The sequence below is a fragment of the Pyrus communis genome, chromosome 3 (assembly GCF_041283825.1).
Source record: "Pyrus communis isolate YQ-2024b chromosome 3, ASM4128382v1, whole genome shotgun sequence".
Taxonomy (NCBI): Eukaryota; Viridiplantae; Streptophyta; class Magnoliopsida; order Rosales; family Rosaceae; genus Pyrus; species Pyrus communis.
Window position 1 is genome coordinate 21,086,569 of NC_142567.1, and position 19,960 is coordinate 21,106,528.

At 35.2% G+C, this 19,960-nt stretch overlaps 1 protein-coding gene and 1 long non-coding RNA gene across 4 annotated transcripts; one reads left to right on the forward strand and one right to left on the reverse strand.

The window, feature by feature from the left end:
• Positions 1-1,085: 1,085 nt before the first annotated feature.
• LOC137714203 (disease resistance-like protein DSC1) lies at positions 1,086-12,596 on the reverse strand. The gene is made up of 8 exons (XM_068453474.2): positions 12,441-12,596; positions 6,364-7,308; positions 5,135-6,230; positions 4,677-4,967; positions 4,264-4,596; positions 3,005-4,183; positions 2,317-2,868; positions 1,086-2,115 (listed from the first exon to the last, which is right to left on the reverse strand). The coding sequence occupies exons 2-8, from the start codon at positions 7,038-7,040 to the stop codon at positions 1,747-1,749; spliced, it is 4,497 nt and encodes a 1,498-aa protein (XP_068309575.2). The 5' UTR covers positions 7,041-7,308; positions 12,441-12,596; the 3' UTR covers positions 1,086-1,746.
• Positions 12,597-16,477: 3,881 nt separating this feature from the next.
• Positions 16,478-19,960, forward strand: LOC137712015 (uncharacterized). 3 transcript variants are annotated; one of them, XR_015960858.1, is made up of 7 exons: positions 16,478-16,545; positions 17,161-17,261; positions 17,397-17,479; positions 17,661-17,711; positions 17,969-18,039; positions 18,829-19,016; positions 19,537-19,960. It is a non-coding gene; the product is annotated as an uncharacterized LOC137712015 (long non-coding RNA). The 3 variants fall into 3 exon arrangements; XR_011065188.2 differs by having other exon boundaries at positions 16,486-16,570; positions 16,974-17,261; XR_015960857.1 differs by having other exon boundaries at positions 16,488-16,570.

A 19,960-nucleotide genomic window follows, 5' to 3' on the forward strand; every position in this document is an offset into this window, starting at 1 on the left:
ACAAACAACAAAATACCTTGTGATGCATAGAGATTTTAAGTCAAAAACCTAAGCAAAATAGGGCGTAAAAGTATAACTTTATGCTCTCAACAAATACCCCCAAACTTAGATTTTGCTAGTCCTCGAGCAAACCAAAACTAAAAGTAACAAAAACAGCATAAAAGACAAACATAAGTTAATCTAAGACCAATTTCGTTGGTGAGACGAATGCATTCAGTTTATCCATGAAGCCTTTAAACCTCTAGGCATCCCTAATAGGAGGAGTTGTGTCTCCTAAGGGTTTAACAGTGACTATACCCACAAACGTTCGAAACAACCTACAAAACAATGATTAGAGCACTTTTGAAACAAGATAATAAGAATCAAAGCTCAACTATGCCTTACGCTCCTAACTTTGACTTTACCTTTCCAGCAATCAAATATGCATGTTAGTGAGGTGTTGTAGCCCAAATTCAACCTGTTACTAAGTTACAAGCTCAAGCAAGGAAGATAAGATTCATCTCAACTCTAATCTCACATATTCACTCTTTCACTTGATTCCTAGGGCTTGCTCTCAACAAGTATATGTGAGTGAGGTTATGTAATGGAAAGCAAGATATTCTCACACATAATTCAATTAGAAACAAAAGAACTTTCTGAACAGATCTCATGAAAGGAATCGAATACTAAGAATACGATAACACATATACTTACTAACACCCATGAATACATCCTCAAAGATCAGCTAGGTCTTTCATAAGGTTGTAATGTATGGTTTTTAGGGTAGAGGTTATGAAATGATGGATAAGGAATACTAGAACTTGAGATATACCAAAGTGTCTTCCTTGCAAAACTAGCATGCTCTCATCTTGAATTGATCTTCTTTACTTGTTTTGGGCGTCCAGGACTCATGGATTTAGAAATTGCATCTTCTTCTCCTTTTTTTTTTTGTTTTTATGTATTTTGTTATGTTTTTAATTTAGAATATGGATACTTAGGGCTGCTCCTCCTCCTCTTTGATGTTGTGTATCTCCTCATTTTCCTCCTTCAAATTCTGTGTATTTTTCTCCTATTAAAAGGCTTGGAGTTTTCTAACATCTAACACATTTACATTCTTAAATTGACTCTCATTTATAGCTCATCACAATCAGCCTTTAGTACAGGAGTAATTGAAAACAAGCACTTCAGGGCAAAACTGGCAAGTTGGCTATTCTGCAAGGGCCTTTTCTGACAGATCTTGGGCCACTTGTGGGCTATAGTCTGGTCTTGGGCAAGTTGGGCTTCAAACTATCATTTCCAGGCTCTTAAGATATTTAAAATAAGATGATTTCTTCAAGCCCTTACTTTCATCCTGAAATACAATACAAATAACAAAATACCTTGTGATGCATAGAGATTTTAAGTTAAAAACCTACGCAAAAGAGGGTGTAAAAATATAACTTTATGCTCTCAACAATGGACTAACAGGTCCGCACTGTTGTCAATTCCACTTCCACTGGCTTCTTCTTCTTCTTCTTCTTAACAGGTTTCCACTGGCTTTTTCTTCAGACTCATCACTTGATCCACCATCTTTCTTCTTCTTCTTCTGAACAGGTCCGCACTGTTGTCAATTCCACTTCCACTAGCTTCTTCTTCAAACTTATCACTTGATCTTCCACTTCCACTAGCTTCTTCTTCAGACTCATCACTTGATTCACCGTCTTTCTTCTTCTTCTTAACAGGTCCCCACTGTTGTCAGTTCCACTTCCACTGGCTTCTTCAGACTCATCACTTGATCCACTTCCAAGTGAAATTTACCTCGTGAAATTCCCTAGCTCTTCTTTCTTCTTCTTCTTCTCCTTCATATTCAACTGCATGTCTTGGACAATAGTAATAGGGCCTAGGTACCTCATTCCATATTGACTTCAAACTCTTAAAAAGCATTGGCTTCAAACTTTTAACACGCATTGGCTTCAGGTCCATAAGACTAGTTTCCCTGTAAGATTGACGGACTAACAAGTCCGCACTGTTATCAATTCCACTTTCACTGGCTTCTTCTTCAAACTCATCACTTGATCCATTGTCTTTGGGCTCACTGGCTTCAAAATCATCATGGCGTATTTCTTCTTCTTCTTCTGGTTCCCTCGACACGATGACCTGAGAGGAAAAATGTAGTACTTTAAATATAATTTCTTTTAATAAACTAGGAAAACTAGGAGAATAAGGATTTTTTTGCTTTTTTTTTCTTCGCTTTTTTCGAGTATACGATGAAGATGACATTTTAAAGGTATATGTAAAATAAAGGTAATAAAAAATGAGGCCTATTTCAAAGGGAGAGGCCCAAGGCACGGGCCTTACTCGTTTTGCCTCTGGGACACCTTTTATGATGACATGATCAAATTTGAATCTCTCAGCATCTTCGGCATACAATGGACATATCCCACACTTTTCCACCTTCATGTAGGAAGTTGGTTCGCTGGAATCCCCATCCACAAGGCAGAATTCAACAGAGGCTTCATTGGCATGTTTGCAAACGTCAGGGTAGCATTTTTTTGCTACCTCTTCACTTATAAAGGTCATATCCCACAGGTACACATGATGTTGGTCATAACAGTAGTCATTCAATTTCCAATCAACTAGGCTGATATGGAATTGACTAGTGAACATTTCATGGCTTTCACCCATGAATTTGGCATTGAAACGAGCTCTTATTACCATTCGGTTCAGCTGGCAGTTCAACTTCCAAGAAACAACAACAGCGAGCGCAAAACCCAATAAACCAGTTCGAAACCAATCTTGACGAAGCTTGATTTTTACAGAAGATTCCTCATTTTGATAGCTGAACCAACCTGGAATTTCTTTTCCGGGACATACAACGCTAACCGAAGGCCGCCAATAACTGTAATACTCCTGTAACATTAATGGGAATTATATTTATTTAAATTTGTGAGAAACTAGCAGCTGCTCCAACCTTAATTTGATTAGAGCACAAAAACATATATATTCAATTCAACAACACAAGTGAGAAAGACAAAGGGAGACATACATGGTCGTCGTAGTGTTCTTCGTCATCATCTTCTTCTTCTTCTCCTCTTAACTTTGACGATGCAATTAGCACTTGCATAATTCTAAGCTGTACATAATCCATTATGTTGCTCCTTGCATTATCATCCAAATTTCGGCAATTAGAAAAATCAAGTTCTCCTCCAAAATATTGATATTTATCCCCACCTTGTGTGTAGTGTGTGGTCCTTGAACTTGACACTGTCTTCAGTGATGTGCAGCCATGTGCTTTAAGTGAATCTACTAATGGGAGCTCTGGTAAAGATTGAAGCCACTTGCAGCCTATTAAGCGGAGTGTAGACAACGGAGAAGCTTGTTTGATGCTCGCAGGTAAGTTCCTAATCATGCTTCTACTCAAATCTAAACTATACAAGGAGGTTGTGCAAACTAGGCCATCGGGGATTCCTAAAACACCGCTGCGACTGAGATTTAGAAGTTCCAAAGAGGGCAAACCGACAGAGTTGGAAGGCAATTTTTTCAGTTTCCGACAGGCATAAAAGCTGAGAATTTTAAGATTGGTCAACTTGTAGATACTTCTTGAGACAACCTTAAGGTTCTTGCACATACCAAGATCTAATGTGTGAAGCCCAATTAGATTTCCAATAGATGAAGGAAGCTTTTCGACCGCTGTCGTTTCCAAATTAAGAGATTGCAGATGTTCCATTGGCTCCAAGATTTGAGGGAATCTGTAAAGCATTGAGCACCATTTGAGATCGAGACTCACAAGACATTTCAACTCACAAATGCTCTTTGGGATACTTAAAAGCCTTCTGCAGCCTCTTAAGTCAATTCTTTCGAGCGCAGGGAGAAACTTGATTGATGAGTGTAGCTCTTGAATAGCTGTTTTATTTAAAATTGGAGACTCCAAATGTTTTATTGGGACCGCAATCTCTGGGAAGGATTCAAGTTTAGAGCACCAAGACAGATTAAGGAACTTGAGAGATTTCAACTTGCAAATATTGGTAAGACTGATGAGACTCGTGCAACTTCCAAGATCAAGATAAGTAAGCTTGTCAAGATGTTGAAAATACGAAGGAATTTCAACCAAACTTTTACAGCCATGAAGATTTATGTGCCCAATTTTTTTGCTCCGAGAGAGATTTGGAACTTCAGTTAGATCGCTAGAGTACTGCAGATTGATCACTTTTAAGTTCACAAGTCTCTGTAACAAAATTAAAGATAACTAATAAGTGTGACTTTCTACAATGCAATTTATACCATAACTAAAATAAACATATATACCTTGTCCTCTTTCCAAAGATGCTTAACTCGGCTATTGGGCATATGAAGCTCAACTAGATTTTCAGGAGAAAATTTTGACGGCAAAGATTTCAAAGGATATCGATCCCAGTGAAGATAACGAAGAGAATTGGGAAGACTGATGGGAGAACTCGTGCAGCGTCCAAGATCAAGATAAGTAAGCTTGTCAAGATGTTGAAAATACGAAGGAATTTCAATCAAACTTTCACAGCCATGAAGATTTATGTGCTCAATTTTTGGACTCCCAAAGAGATTTGGAACTTCAATTAGATTTCTAGAGTACTGCAGATTGATCACTTCTAAGTTCACAAGTCTCTGTAACAAAATTAAAGATAACTAATAAGCGTGACTTTCTACAATGCAATTTATACAATAACTAAAATAAACATATATACCTTGTCTTCTTTCCAAAGCTGGTTAACTCGGCTATAGGGCATATGGAGCTCAACTAGATTTTCAGGAGAAAAATTTGACGGTAAAGATTCCCAAGGATATCTGTACCAGTAAAGATAACGAAGAGAATTGGGAAGATCCAGAGAAGTGGTTAATGTGCTGTAGTTTCCAAACGGTTCAGAATAAACAATTAGCATTTCTAGGTTAAACATCACTTTGAAGTCTGCACGTTTCAAAGGTCGCTTTTCAGTCTGCCAACATTTAATCAATATGGCTTGAACATGTCGAGTTCCCTGACAGTAAGAGCAAAGTTTAAATGCGAATATATATACAACAAAATTCAATCACATTAAACTTTCAGGTATCTGACTTTTTTTTTTATGAATGAGTTCTTTGGTGTTTTGCTATTTATTTTTAATAGAAATAGAAAAGAAAGAAATTGAATGCATTTGGCTCTTACCCTGTTACTTTCCAGTACATGATAAACATCCTCATCGTTGAACAACCTATTACGTTTACAGGGATCCTTACATTGTTCGTAAACAATTGTGCGTCCCATATCTTGAATCAAATCATGCATCTCTACCCATGTTGAATCAATTGATATGAGAGAAGCGTCAATGAGAGCTCTAATTCCAGCCACCGCATAGAATCCACGAATGTTTAACATTTTTTTTACATACTCCACATGCTTCCCTTTGTGAAAACAAGCTACATCTAAGAATATCTCCTTATCATTTTTTCCCAATCTGTCATAACTTAGTCTCAACACTCTTTGGATATTTTCATCGGGAAATTGTTTCAACTTGTTCAATTCATCTTCCCATTCTGCTTTGCTCTTGCAATTTACTAACAAGGACCCGAGAGTTATAACAGCTAATGGAATGCCTCCAGCATAATCCACCACCTTTTCTGGCAACTCCTTAAAATCTATTGTAGGAGTATTGTTATTCTTGAAAGCATGTGAACGAAAGAGATGGAGAGCGTCATCCGGTTTTAATCCCTCAACCTCGTAGATCTTATCCTTTTCAACAGTTTGCCTAAATGTTCTCCTATCTCTACTTGTGATAATTATTCTACTTCCAGTGCCAAACTGAAGACGATTGGCAGCTAAACGTCCCATTTGCATTGAATCACTCACATCATCAAGAACAATGAGGACCTTTGTACGAATGAGCCTTTCTCGAACAAAAGTTAATCCTATGGACAAACCTTCTTCCTTTAATATCTCTTTAAGAAGTGTTTTTTCCAAGTGATCTAGTCCATTTGGTTGTTCTAAGTTCTCCCTAACATTTCTCAGAAAACAACGGGCTTCAAATTTAGAAGAGAGTCTGTGAAATACAGTTTCAGCAAGGGTGGTCTTACCAATACCACCCATGCCCCAAATACCTACAGTGATACAAGCGTCCTGTGAATGAATGTCTAATAGCGATTCAATTTGCTCGATGCGGCTTTCAATTCCAACCAAACCCTCTAAATTGCATGATGATTCACATTTCAATCTGGTCCAAATGTCATCAACGACTTTCTTAATTAGATCTGCCTCCGTCTCCGTCCTGGCATATTTAAGTATGATTATGTACGAAATCAAAAATTAGTCTTAAATATGCCTTACCAAATCTTAGCACAAATCAAAATGTCGCAAGTTTAAACAAAATATTATTTTATACAAGTTAAAGAATTAGTTACCTTGATTTTTCTGAATAATCAAACCCAGCCAGATTGGCTGCAGTGGTCAAAGCATCCCTCCACTTCTGCACCTTGTCGATACTGTCGGAGAAACGTTTTTTAAGTTGAGCAAATGCACGCGCATAACTCCCGCGCTGTTGTCGTATATCAGATGGATTGATGTTATAGAATATGGGTATAACTATCTGGCCAGAATTTTTCTTGCATTTAAGTATATGCACAAGTTCCTCCAAACACCACGTGGAAGAAGCATAGTCTGGTGAGAAAATGATCACCGAAAGAGTGGATTTCTCGATTGCCCCTAGAAGGGCAGGTCCGATTTCTTCTCCTCTTTGGAGGTTGTAATCTATGTAGGTTTCAATTTTCCTCTGAACTAAGGCAGCATGAAGATGGCTGGTAATATTAAAGCGGGTGTCCTCCCCTCTGAAACTGATAAACACATCATACTTTCCCCGGAGAGGGGGATTATCAGCACCATTATCATCGGCAGCAGCACCACCAACATCATCGGCAGCAGAAGCACCAGCACCAGCAGCAGCAGAAGACGGAGAAGAAAACTTAAACAATCTGAAGCACATGTGCAAAAGAGTCATGAAACACTCCATCGTTGTCGTTGTCTCTCTCTCTCTGTCTCTCTGTCTCCGTGTCTCTCCCTCTGTCTCCGTGTCTCTCGCCATTTCTCTCTCTATCTGCACTAAGCGTAGACAGAGGTAGAAATTGGGGAGAAAGCAAAGGGAGGAGACAACAGTTGCCGCAGAGACTAAATCATTTTTCAGTTCAGCAATTACACTAGTTGACTTGACTTGCACCTTCCTCGAAATCTCCAAAAAAATGATCCAACTCAAGCACCTTCCGCGAAAATCATTTTTTAATTCAGCAATTACACTAGTTGACTTGACTTGCACCTTCCTCGAAATCTCCAAGAAAATGATCCAACTCAAGCACCTTCCGCGAACAAAGATTCAAAGCGTTCACACAAATGAAGAAAGGCAAATTAAGACATAATCATGAGCTCATACGTTTCATTAAGACAAATTTGTTATAAAAATGGATGACCCAAATAAAAAATATGCAACATCCACCGTTTCTTGCCGGTCAACAGACGTTCAAGATGCGCTGCCTACTTTTCACATCTCTTGGCTTTAACAAGGAAGACATAGTTTTCTTATATAAAGGTCCATCAGCTTACAAATATGTAGATAAAATACAGAGAAGAAAAAATACAATCTCTTCCATTGCTTTGTAATTTCAGTTTGATAATGAGATAACTACTGCTATTATTCTGAGAATGTAAACACACTTGTCGGACTTGTAAATATTATATATTTATTTCTTTATACTTGTAACATAAATGGTACATCACGTGTTATTATATAAATAATAAAAAAAAATTTTTATGTTATAAATTTTTTAACATAAAAATCTTATCATTCGTATAAATATACATAATATATCATTTTATATAAGTACATATAATGTACAACCTGTATTTCGAACGTATTAAAAACTATCTTCACGAGATGTCAGAAAAGGGAAATAGAAAATCAGACAAAGTAGGGAAAGAGGGAAACAGCAGTTGGGTGATGGTGGTCACATCTAAAAAGGAAAATAATAATTTATTCAAATAGATTTGGGGTGGTTGTGATTAGGGATGGTTCGGTATGGGATACCATACCGAAACTAGTATCCCGAATCCCAAACCGAAATTTTTCGGGACGGGAATTTGAAGACCAATCCCAAACCAAATTTTCGGGAATCCCAAATTTTCGGGAATCCCAAATTTCGGGAATCCCGAAATATTTTAGGGATTTTGGGACAAATCGGGAATCCCAAATTGAAATATGAAATTATGAATTGTTCTTCAAATATATAATTCAAGAACACATTCATAAACTAGGAATTTCATTTCATTCACACTACCATTTAATTGAACACTAGCATGCTTGACTCTTTTTATCATAGTCAAAATTCAAATTAATTAAACTCTTTTTGCAATCTGTTGAGAGACAAAAAAATCAAGCCTTCTGAAATCATCAGCCATAACAGCAACAATAATAAAATCCACATGAATATCAAACAGAACATGAAAAATATGCAAGGTGTAGGGCATTCTAGGTTGCTGAGCATGAATTAGAAACTACTAGCATCAATTATAAAAGAATAATATATATATGTATAAATATATATATAATAATTAATATTATATATTTTCAGTTTGGTATGGGATTCCCGAAATATCGAGAAGCCAATCCCGAATCCCATACCTAAATTTTGGGATTGGTTTGGGATAGCATCCCGAAAATTTCGGGAATTTCGGTTTGGGAAATTTTTGGTTTGGGATTGAGATTTTTTCGGTTCGGTTCGGGATTTTTGGGAATTTTTTCCACCCCTAGTTGTGATGAGCCAGCAACTTCACACGCATCTGCACCAAGGTCAGCGAATTAAAATTTGTACACCAGAGCGTCGGCAAAGAGAGGCAAGAAGAAAAATAGTAAGTTAATTTTACTTTCTCTTTATTACCATTAATTTTATTATTAATGTGATTAGCAGGTCTATAGTATGAAAGGTGCGGATTCATCGCTCATCCTACGTTAATATATATATGAATGTGGTATTGTTGTCCTTCTAATAATAATTGTCACTTTCTTTAAGTTTTGATACTTATGTAAATTATGCTGAATTAAAGTTTTTATCACAATCATTACTTAATTAAAGCAATTTGTTTACAGTGACTAGTGACTGGAATTACAACCTTATGCTTTAGTTTATTTATTGTACCACATTTTTGTAATATATACTGGACCTAAAGTTCCGTGTTAAAATTAAAACCTGAAGTTTCTTGACCCTCATCATATAAAGATGGTTAGACCTAAAGTTCGATCATATAAAAAGATCGAACTTGAAGTTCCTTGATCATCATAATATAAAATGATCAAACCCGAAGTTCCTTAATCAAATTCTAAATAAAACCTAAAGTTATTAAATCAATTGAGAGAACATCGTTTCCTCAACTAAATGAATATAACAACCATTAAGCACTCAATCCACAATTTAGGGATAGACAAAATACTCATAGTTATGAGTAACCGCGGTTACCCGTCCATTTAAAATTAACAATTACGGTTATAGATAACCATTTAAACAAAAAAACAATTATGGGTATAACCGTTTAAATAACGGTTATGGGTATTACCCACAATTATAACGGATGACTAGTCTCCAAAAAAATCGTTCGTAAGTGTAGGAACATTTGCTAACGATCAGTTCTTGATATTTTTAACTGTTGGTTCTCTAACAACATATTTAATTAGTTCTTTAACAATCAGTACTTTAACAATAAATTTAGATTAAAAAATATCTTTAATTAGTTCTCTCTAATAATCAGTTGTTGATATTTTTAACCGTTATCAATCAGTTCTTGATATAAACTCACTACCATATGGATCTTATAATTGAAGAGTTGCTTATACGCAGAAAAATGTCAAAAATACATGAATTTTCTTTTCAATATGCTTTCTCAAGTGAGAGGTATTTTGTTAGTAACAAATCAATTCTTAGCAAATATATTATATTACATTTATTGATAACAACTAAAAATATTGTTTTTAAACCTAATAATTAGAATTGTATGAGGATTTGAAAGATTGAATTACGAAAAATGCATGCTAAACGTGCCTATAACGGTATTTAATTATCAAAAAAAGAAAACTATGACATATTTTTCTCTGTTAATTTTCAAGTTGTTAAAAACAAAACATGTGAACCAGTAGAAAAAAAAGGTAAATGGGTAAAAAAAAACAAAATGGATAGACGGATAAATGGATAAATAGTTACGATTAAATGAGTGTGCGGGTATGAGTAATCATTTATAAACAGTTATGAGTATAAGTACAACCATTTAGGCAATTACTCAACGGATAAACGGTTATACGGGTATGAACATAAACGGTTATGAGTAAATAACCACGATTACCCGTCTGCCATAATCAATGCCCATCCCTAGTCCACATATTAATAAATGATAACCAGAAGTTCCTTAATTCATATAAATGAGGACTATAAGCCCTTAATACACGTACATATTGAGGATGAACATAAATTTCAAAAATATAAATTTTTAACACAAAAATCTTACCATTTGTTAAAAATAAAAAATAAAATAAAAGGGTTGAAAAGGTTAAAAGTGAAAAAGTGAATAAGACATGTGATGAGGAACAGTAGTTGGGTGATGGTAGTGACATGTGAAAAAGAGAACAAGTGAATCACAGAAAGAGAGGAACAGTAGTTTGGTGATGGTAGTGGTGACATGTGAAAATGAAATATAATAATTTTTTCAAATATGGATGGTTGTGAGTGGAAAAGGATCGATCTTTATCTTAAGGATCTTAAAGATTCTATAACCTTCTCGGTTCATCGTACATAAGAAGTTATTTTAAAATTTAAAATTTAAAATTAAATATGAATAATATTTAATAAAAATTAATCGCTAATATACGATGAATGAATAAAATCACTAGATCTCTAAGATCCCTGCCGGACCCTTTTCGTTGTGAGTAACCTGAATGAGCCAACAACCTCACATGCGTCTACACCAACGTCAGTGAATTAAAATTCGTACACCAAAGTGTCAGCAAAGAGGAGGGAAGAAAAATAGTAAATTAAAAAAAAGCAAGCTTTTTCCCTTTAATTGACGTGTTTACACGTTCAAAGTTTTGAATTTTCTCGGTTAGTGACCACTTTCTTTTAAAAATTTCTGAACGCCTTCTATTGAGTTCTTGTTTATAATTTCTAAAAGCAGAAGAAAAATAAGTAAATTTCACACTACAAAATCATCAAGGACTAAGAATATAGTCCTACACCTTAAGATTTAAAACATGTCTTTCAAAAGCTATTAGAAGGTCATAAGAGAGCCCAAAACTTAATCTAAAACTAAACGAGATCATATCATCTATACGAGAGTAACTTCTACGTCATCGTGTGTCCCATGCCAAATTAATTTAGTGTGTGTACACACACACACACACCACGTGATAACATCGTATCATGGGCACGTACAAGACACCACCATGATAATGCACCTATGCCATGAAAGTCCTCACTGGAGAATCTCTTAACAAAACATGCGACCCCATGTATGTTTTTGTCTCACCCTAATTTGAGAGTTGCCCTAGAATTAAGATGGGACAATTAGTTAGCGTATTAACAAAACCAATGTTTCAAGTTTATTGGCTATTATTGTCACGCCCGAATCCCAAGATAGATTCAAGATCGACACGCGACGTCACCATGTACCTGTGCATCCACCATGCCTCACCTCCGAAACATGGACAAAACACAACTCAAGGTCCAATGGCGTAGTAACCTTTTTGTTTACTTTATGGATGTATCTACCCTTTGTATTAGACTACCTACGTACCCTCAAACAGGATCAAATCATTCATAGTTCACCGAATCATGCCTTCTGTTATGGCAATGCATGATATGAATTCCAGTGATACTAGTAAGTTCAACAGAAAATAAATAAATAAATATATATATATATATACACACACACACACACACAAGTTATCCTTAATAAGAAACAATTCCATCCCTTTCAGGTTTTATACGTATATATTCGTTCCAACTTCAGACATGTGCAACAGGTCTGATAATGTTAAACAAATGGAGACCTTAAATAGATATTTCATACATAGGACAATTACCACATATGCCTTTTCAACATTTATACCCAAAAGGTCATATTGTTTCATATGTTAAAATAGGCATCTGTAAAGTTGGGAGAGCATTGGTTTGTCCAGGGTACATAATCTAATACTGCATAAAAGTAGTAAGAAATAAAATATATGCTATCAACTAGAGGGCATAGAGTACAAACTAAGAGATTCACTAACTGGCGTGCAACCACCATTTGTTCACCAAAATTAAACTAAACTCACCACATCCACAAATACCCAATTACCCAAATCAATAAAATAACAAGAAATATTTCTGAAAAAAAGTTCGGAAACAGTTGAATCAAAGACGGGAAAGTGAGGGATTCATGAATTGAATAATCAAATGGACAAAGAAAGCACCTTGACGAGGCAGAGGATTCCCTGTGCCGTTGAGCTTTCCTACTTTTTCCCTTCCCCTTCAATTTTTCCCACTTCTTGGCACCTTATCGCACGATTCCCCCATACCCTATCCTGCCTTCCAGAAGCCTCCTCATCTTTCCCTTTCTCTTTTATAATCTTCATATTTTATAATATTAATATTATTCTACTTCTCCCTCTTAAAATTCCGAAGGTAATATCCAATTAACCAACTAGAATATGGATTTGGATCCTCTCCTGAGCTATCCTCCTCATCAATCATTATGGGTCGTTGGATTTTTATCCAACGGCTACAATCATTATAACTTTAAAGGGACCTCCTGTTTGTAGTCGTTGAATACAAATTCAACGACCTATGATGATTGATGAGGAGGATCCTCTCCATTAGCTCAGGAGAGGATCCAAATCCCTAGAATATTATCAAAGGCATATATAATTGTTTTTTTTTATTTTTTTATTGTCATAGTATTGAGGATGCAGATATAATTGTTTATTGAGTTAATCACTTCGATCAACACTCAAAAAAAATTATCACCTTTTAGCATTAAAATGTTATATAATGAGTTAAATAATACAACTTACATACAGAGTTTCACAATACTTGTCAAGAGCTCAAAGGTCAAGCGAAGCTGACTCTTCTCTTTTTAGGGTATTTTGGTCATTTCACAATAAATGAATTATTTCACACAAAAAAGTAGGGAAGAGTTATAACAATCTATCCCTCTTAAGAAAATTTCATTTCCAAAATTTCTACCACATAATTACCAGAAAAGATAGGGATACTAAGTTCGCATATAACCTTCAATTCACATGTAACATTCTTGACTTCATGATTACTCCCTTAATTTATACCACATAATTACCAGAAAAGATAGGGATACCAAGCCATTTTGGCATTTATAATACCAAACCACATATTAAGTTGTTTGCGAAAAATTCTACATGCGTCTTAAAAGAAACGTATTTCAAGGCGCTGTTTGCAACTCGTATGTTGAAGGGCTTCACCATCAGCATGTGCCTTTGGAGACTGAGGTCCCTACTGAGTGTAGAGGTGGGTTCAAAAAAACCAAAAACCAAAAAAAACCAAACCAAACACCGAAAAGAAACCGAACTGAATTATCAAAAACCGAACCAAACCGAAATAGGTTGGTTCGATTTCGGTTTCAATGATTTGAAAATCGACCGAACCGAATGGAACCAATATTTAATTATTTTATATAATATTCAAATTAATTAATTTTTATATATTTAATTATTCTCTCTCTCCTCACTTTCTCTCTCTGCCTTTCAAGAGCTCTTTTTTTTTTTTTTTTTCTTTCATTTGTTTGTTATGTTGTTTTCTATGCAGTAAAATGTCCTCATATTTTTTTGGTCCAACATTAAGTACTTATATTTCCAACATTAAAAACCTCATCAATGGCCTTCTCTCTAATAAAATCCTCACGTTGTGAAAGAAGCTGAAAAATCTCTCAAGCTGCACTTCATTTTTTCATCCAACATTAAAATCCTCGGAAACCTCACGCTCCACATTCGTCTTGTCTCTAAATCTCTCACCTTCTTACAACTTTTGTAGCCTTGCTGGGTTGATTCATTTGGATGAAAGGATAACGTTTTGTCTATTACTTTGAATTATGGATGTTTGATTTGGTTAAAAAAAAAAAAAAAAAAAAAAAAAAACGGAACCGAAACAATACCAAAATAAACCGAACCAAAAATAAATTGAGAAAAACCAAACCAAACTAGACCAAATAGTAAGTTCGGATTGATTTTCGGTTTTGGCAAAAAACTGAACCGAATGGAACCAAACCCACGCCTAACTAAGTGTGTGAATCTCACACCAAGGATTTCAAGCCTTATCTAGTATCAAACCTAACCATCCCTGTGCTCTATCTTATTCAGCATGTGTTGTGTATGTACTAAGCTCAAATGACTTCACACATGAGATGACGTGTTAAGAATGAAAACTGAAAACTAAATGGTTATCAAAACACCCATAACTTTTCAAAATTTAGCTTTCAATTTTTAAAGTAGTTACCAAACTAGTTTTTAGTTTAAAAAAAAAACATCAAAACTATAAAATAAAAACTAAAAATTAAAATATAAACTAAAAACTAACAAAATGGTTATCAAATGGCTCCTAAAACTAAAAATTAAAAGTTTAAAGCAAAATGGTTATCCAACGGATGAGATTTTCAATCTTTCATTAAATTTGGTCTATTTTATTTCGAAGAAGGTTTAGTTCGAGGCTATGCTGTTTCTAAGCCATCCTCACTTTCATGGCAAGAAGTCCATAGTAGTGTTCGGGGCTTCACAAGACCATTAGTTTCCAAACTTTTAAAACCAAGTCAATTTGAGAACTAATCTTTTTTTCAATTGGGAATGATAAAAGTGTGAAAACGATGGTGATTTTTCTTAGTGGTGTGAAAGTTACCAAAGAATATCTGAAACTGTTGCAACCAAACAAATGCATCACTGTTTTGAAACCAAGACTAAATACAATTTGTTCTGGTCATAAATAAAAATAAGATCTGCTGCAGAGTTAATCTATTTTTATTTACTAAATGTTGCGTCCGGCCAACCAACTTCAAGGCCTAATTCGGGATCATATCCTAAGGCTCGAATGGTTGACTCTAATCACTTTACTACCATATGAGAGCTTAAACTTGACATTCCCTAAAGTACGTATACCACGCAGACGACCAAACCCGAGAATATCTCATCTTCTTAAATGCCGATGAACGCATCATCTGATAGACTGATGCCACTACAGCACTCGTTCGAAATGATACAGGACATAACTGAAGGCCACAAACCAGGAAGTGCAGTCATTGTCAGTGTCAATTGACTAATCTACCCCGGCTCCAACTCAGTGATGAGATTGATACAAGACCTTCATCAAACTCAATCTTTACGATTATATACCTCAAGTGATTCTTCAATTAATCCAATTGCTTTTCAGCATAACCCAAATTGCTCTTCAACATAACCCCTAGCTCTTCAGCTACAATCTCAAAGCCGTTATTCGAAGCAAACATTGCCTACAATCCTTGAAATCCAGCCACTCTTGAACTCCTCTATGAGGCATATGTTTCTTCTTTAGTCCACTCTGATACCAACAACCTCAGTGGACTCGATGGACTCCTCTTGCATTATTTTACCCTTCATAGCCTAGGTCATTCTAGAGACTATTGATTTTCTATATGTTTTCCGTCTATTTACTTATCAAGTTATGTAGATCGACTCATTAACCCCCTAGATCTTTTTGCAATTGACTGCAATCATTACTTCATTATGAAATGATTACATTTAGTTTCTCGTTTTAGTTTCTATTTCTCTCTCATTTACTCTTAGGCAAATACACACAAATCACATTATCTATTCTAAAACTAGGGAGCAATTGACTGTTCATTGGGCTACAGTCAATTGTTTGCCCCTTGATTTCATCTTATTTACAAAAAAACCATGAGAATTGGGCTGGGTTTGAAGGATATTATTTGAACTAATAAGGGTGATTTTGTCCGGACGGTTTAGGACGAAGTACCCCTTCATTTCACCTTATTTGCAAGAAACCCATTATATGTGGACTAGGTTGGAAGGGCAATTTTGTCCTCTCGGTTTTGAGTGAATTAAGGGGTTGCCGTGTAAGGGTTGCACTTGCTGTCCTTCATTGATGGTTTCGGGGAAATGAAGCTCTCACAGAGAGCGGAAGAAACGGAGAGACAGAGAGACAGACAGAGAGAGAAAGAGAGACAGACAGACAGACAGACAGACAGAGAGAGAGAGATGCCGAGGGGAAGACAGCGCAGGGGAGAGGTATGGCTGATGGGTTATCCGGATCTACCGCTGCATGCCTGGATTTCGAAAGCTAAGAGAGAGAGAGACAGAGAGAGAGAGAGATGCCGAGGGGAAGACTGCGCAGGGGAGAGGTATGGCTGATGGGTTATCCGGATCTACCGCTGCATGCCTGGATTTCGAAAGCTAAGTGCTTTTAAATTTATTTTTTTTTCTATCAGCTTAGATTGCTCGGTGAGATGTTTAGGTGTGCCAGATTGCTCGGCCTTCTTCCTTCTGCTTCTGATCGCCCGAGGTGTTTGAAATTTCAGTTTTTGCACGTAATGCTGCTCTTAAGCCCTCAAATTCGATGCGTTTCGTGTTTAGTTGTGTGAAATTTGATTGTGTCGGAGTAAAATCGAGTTGAAATTGCATAATTAGATCTTATAATTTGAAATGTTTGTTCCAAGTGTTTGTAATTTGCTTTATATACTGAATAACAGTTTGGTTTGGGTGATTATCTGCGGTTTCGTGTTGATTAAGAAGAAGGTTAAGTTTAATAAGTATCATTTTAAGAGCAATGCTTATTTATCTGGCAGTGGTAGATAGTTAATTCACTGTTAAGTAGGGAATGAAAATGTTGTGCTAACTGCGAAATTTAGCTGATTGGTGCAGGGTTAACATAAACGTTTATTTTCTATCCTAAATGTATTCACGGGTTGTTTACCTAATATATGGAAGCAGACATCGTGGTCAAAAAGTGGAGGAGATAGAAGAAGAATTCTATGAAGAGTTGCTACTGTATAATTATTATTATTTTTTTTTAATACATTTTCATTTGGATTTTCACAAAACATAACACATGAGTAAGTATGTTGGTTTTTTATTTTAGTTGTAGAAATTAACAAACATATATTACATACCTTTTCAGGTGATGACATCGACAGTGTTGAAATCATGGTCATGGGGTTGTGGTTTGTCAACTATTTCCAGGCCAATAGTTTATAACTATTGCCCATCTGTTCTGTTGAGGTATTTTTCAATTTTTTTGTTGTTTAAATTTATATGTTATTCATCTTTTGTGAGCATTCGTTCCAGGATTTTACGAAATTCTTAAAATTTTATTTAATTGAATTTATGGTCGTTCGGTAATTTTTTTATTTCCAGAATCTTCTAATCCTATTGATGCAACGAGTCGTAGGGGAGCCACGAGTTCACCGAAGCTTTCAAATTTTGCCCACTCACTCATTGTAATCTCCCTTTTTCTCCCTCTCTCCCTCTCTCCCTCTCTCCTGTTTTTCTATCCTATGGCATTTGGGTTTTCCCCTATTTCTCTTTCTGTTGATCTAATTTGAGGTGAAGTTTGAATTTTGGTTGAATTGGAATGTGGTTTAATGGGTTTCCTTTCGGTTATCGATTCGACTTTGGTAGGATTGGCATGTGGTTTTTCAAGCTTTTGCAACCACTTTGGGTCTGGCAAAGGTAATAGTCTTACTCTTCATTCCATAAGCTTCATTTTGTATGCCCAAAAAAATTTGGAATGGAAAACATGATGGGAGTTTTAGGAAATGCCCATGTTCTGTAATTTTCCCCATTTGTTGTTTTTTGCAATTTCTTTGATGATATTAGCCATATAAGCATGTTTTCCTCTCTTCATTACATTCCGAATCTTTAAAATCCTTGCTGATTCGTGTAATTTCTCATATATGTTTCTATGTTTGTTTGATCTTGGTTTCTAGGTTATTATCTTAATCGACAAGATGCAAAACGAGGAGTCAATCATCACCCAGCTCTACATCCCGAGAAAATGGTATTCAATCGAATTTAATCGGTGAACGTATACATGAGAGTTAACATCGTTGTTTATTTGCAAATACTACTGCTGACCTTATTCACGAACCATTTTAACATAATAGGTTCTATTTGGATGATTAGAGTTTTGAACCTTTTCTTTCCCCCAATTCCACATGAACTGAGTTTTATTGCTGAACAGACCTTGGTAAATATTTATAGCCAACTAAAAGTGTTTTCTTTTGATTATTTTCAAATATATTTTTTAGCCAATTGACAACCCTAAAAGATTTACTTACACACACATCAAATCTGTGTTTCATAAATATACCGAAGATGTAATGCTAGATATTTTTTTTATAGTTTCTTCTGCTCTATTCTATGCTGGATAATACTGTTTTTCTGTATATTGTAGATCATTAAAATTCTGCCATGTTTGTGAAATTGAGATTTTTAAATTGAAGAACTTAACAAAGAAAATTGTACATATTTTCTTGGATAAATAATATTATCCACGTCTCATGTTATATAAAAAAAATTTAAAGTACTCTCTTTGTGTGCATGAATTTGAAACTTTTTATATTTTCTAGAAAGAGAGACAATACAATTGCGTTTTATTGTTAGAGAAAGATGTGTCATTCTGGATTTGCTTATAAATGCTTAAATAATTTGTCGTTGTGCAAACAAGTCCATTGTGGGTATGAAGGGAATGTGTGAATATCTCTTACATGAATGACTTTTATCATTTCCAGAACAATGTGATTTCACTCGATTGAACCAAATTGATTTGTTATTTTCCCATTTGAAGTTGAAGAGTCGGATTGGTGGGAAGCAATTTAGAGGTACTTATCGTCTTCTAACTGGGTCAGCTGCAAATCACTACCAATGAATAACTGCGTCATCGTCTTCTTTCTTCACTTATGAGCTTTTGGGGTAAAAGGAGTCATCTGCTTCTAGGATTTCGGGGCTATATTTGTGCGTTCGTCCAAGGATTTGGTATAATTCCCCTTTTTTAATTTATTTTTTTGAAATTCTTGATGGATATTTCTATTGTTTTCTTCGATTATTTAATTGGATTTTGTTTTTTATCTTTGCCATTTTTGTTTTCGCTTTTAATTTTTTATGTTAAAAGATGTTGTATTGTGTTTTCGTACCAAGTTATCCTTATTTGTATCTCTCACCAAAATATATACATGTAAAATCGAAGGAGACTGTAGTGTAACTCATTATAAAGTGACAAGCCCTATATACATTGATGCAATAAAATATAAACGATATCAATCCCTTGCAAATAAATGTTATTATGTTAACAAAAGTAACTTCAATTCTTAATCGTTAGTTCAATTACGTTTTTTCCATTCTATCTAGAATCTTAAATAGGGAATTTCATGTGTCTTAACAAATAATTCCTGGAGTTTTATTAAATTGTTTCATCTAATGTATCTAATATTTTAATAATTGCTTATTCCTTTTGTTTGGTTAAAGTTTTGTTCCATTTGTTTTCTATATTGCCTAGCATGTTGTTCCATCGCATCAAAGAGGGCTTCTTTAAGCTTGGGTTTCTTGGCAGTGGCTTTCTCCATTGACCTCTACACCTGCGTCTCTCCTCGCTTTCCCGCTTCCTCCGGTGCAATCTCTTTTTCTTTCTAATCTCTTTTGAGTTTCTTTCAATATGTCACTTTATATAATTTATTCTTTAATGTCAGATTTGGTGAGTTTGATTTGGGTTTGTGAATGTCTTCCTGGCTTTTCCACTTTGGATTCACATAATAAGTTCAATGGTTGTAAACAGAACAGAATACTGACTTGCGAACAAGGCAATTCAAAGCTTGAAAATTTGTATGTTATGCATGAGCTGACTAATATTTTTTTGTGCACTTTATTCATGCCTGTTGTGGATAATAGCTTGAAAATTTGTATGTATTACATGAGCTGACTAA

Coding starts and splice junctions, on each gene's coding strand:
- LOC137714203 (XM_068453474.2), bottom strand. CDS start 7,040: ATGGCGAGAGACACGGAGACAGAGGGAGAGACACGGAGACAGAGAGAC. Junction 4,597..4,676: donor AGCTTTGGAAAGAAGACAAG/GTATATATGTTT, acceptor ATTTTGTTACAG/AGACTTGTGAACTTAGAAGT. Junction 2,116..2,316: donor GTGTCCCAGAGGCAAAACGA/GTAAGGCCCGTG, acceptor TTTTCCTCTCAG/GTCATCGTGTCGAGGGAACC.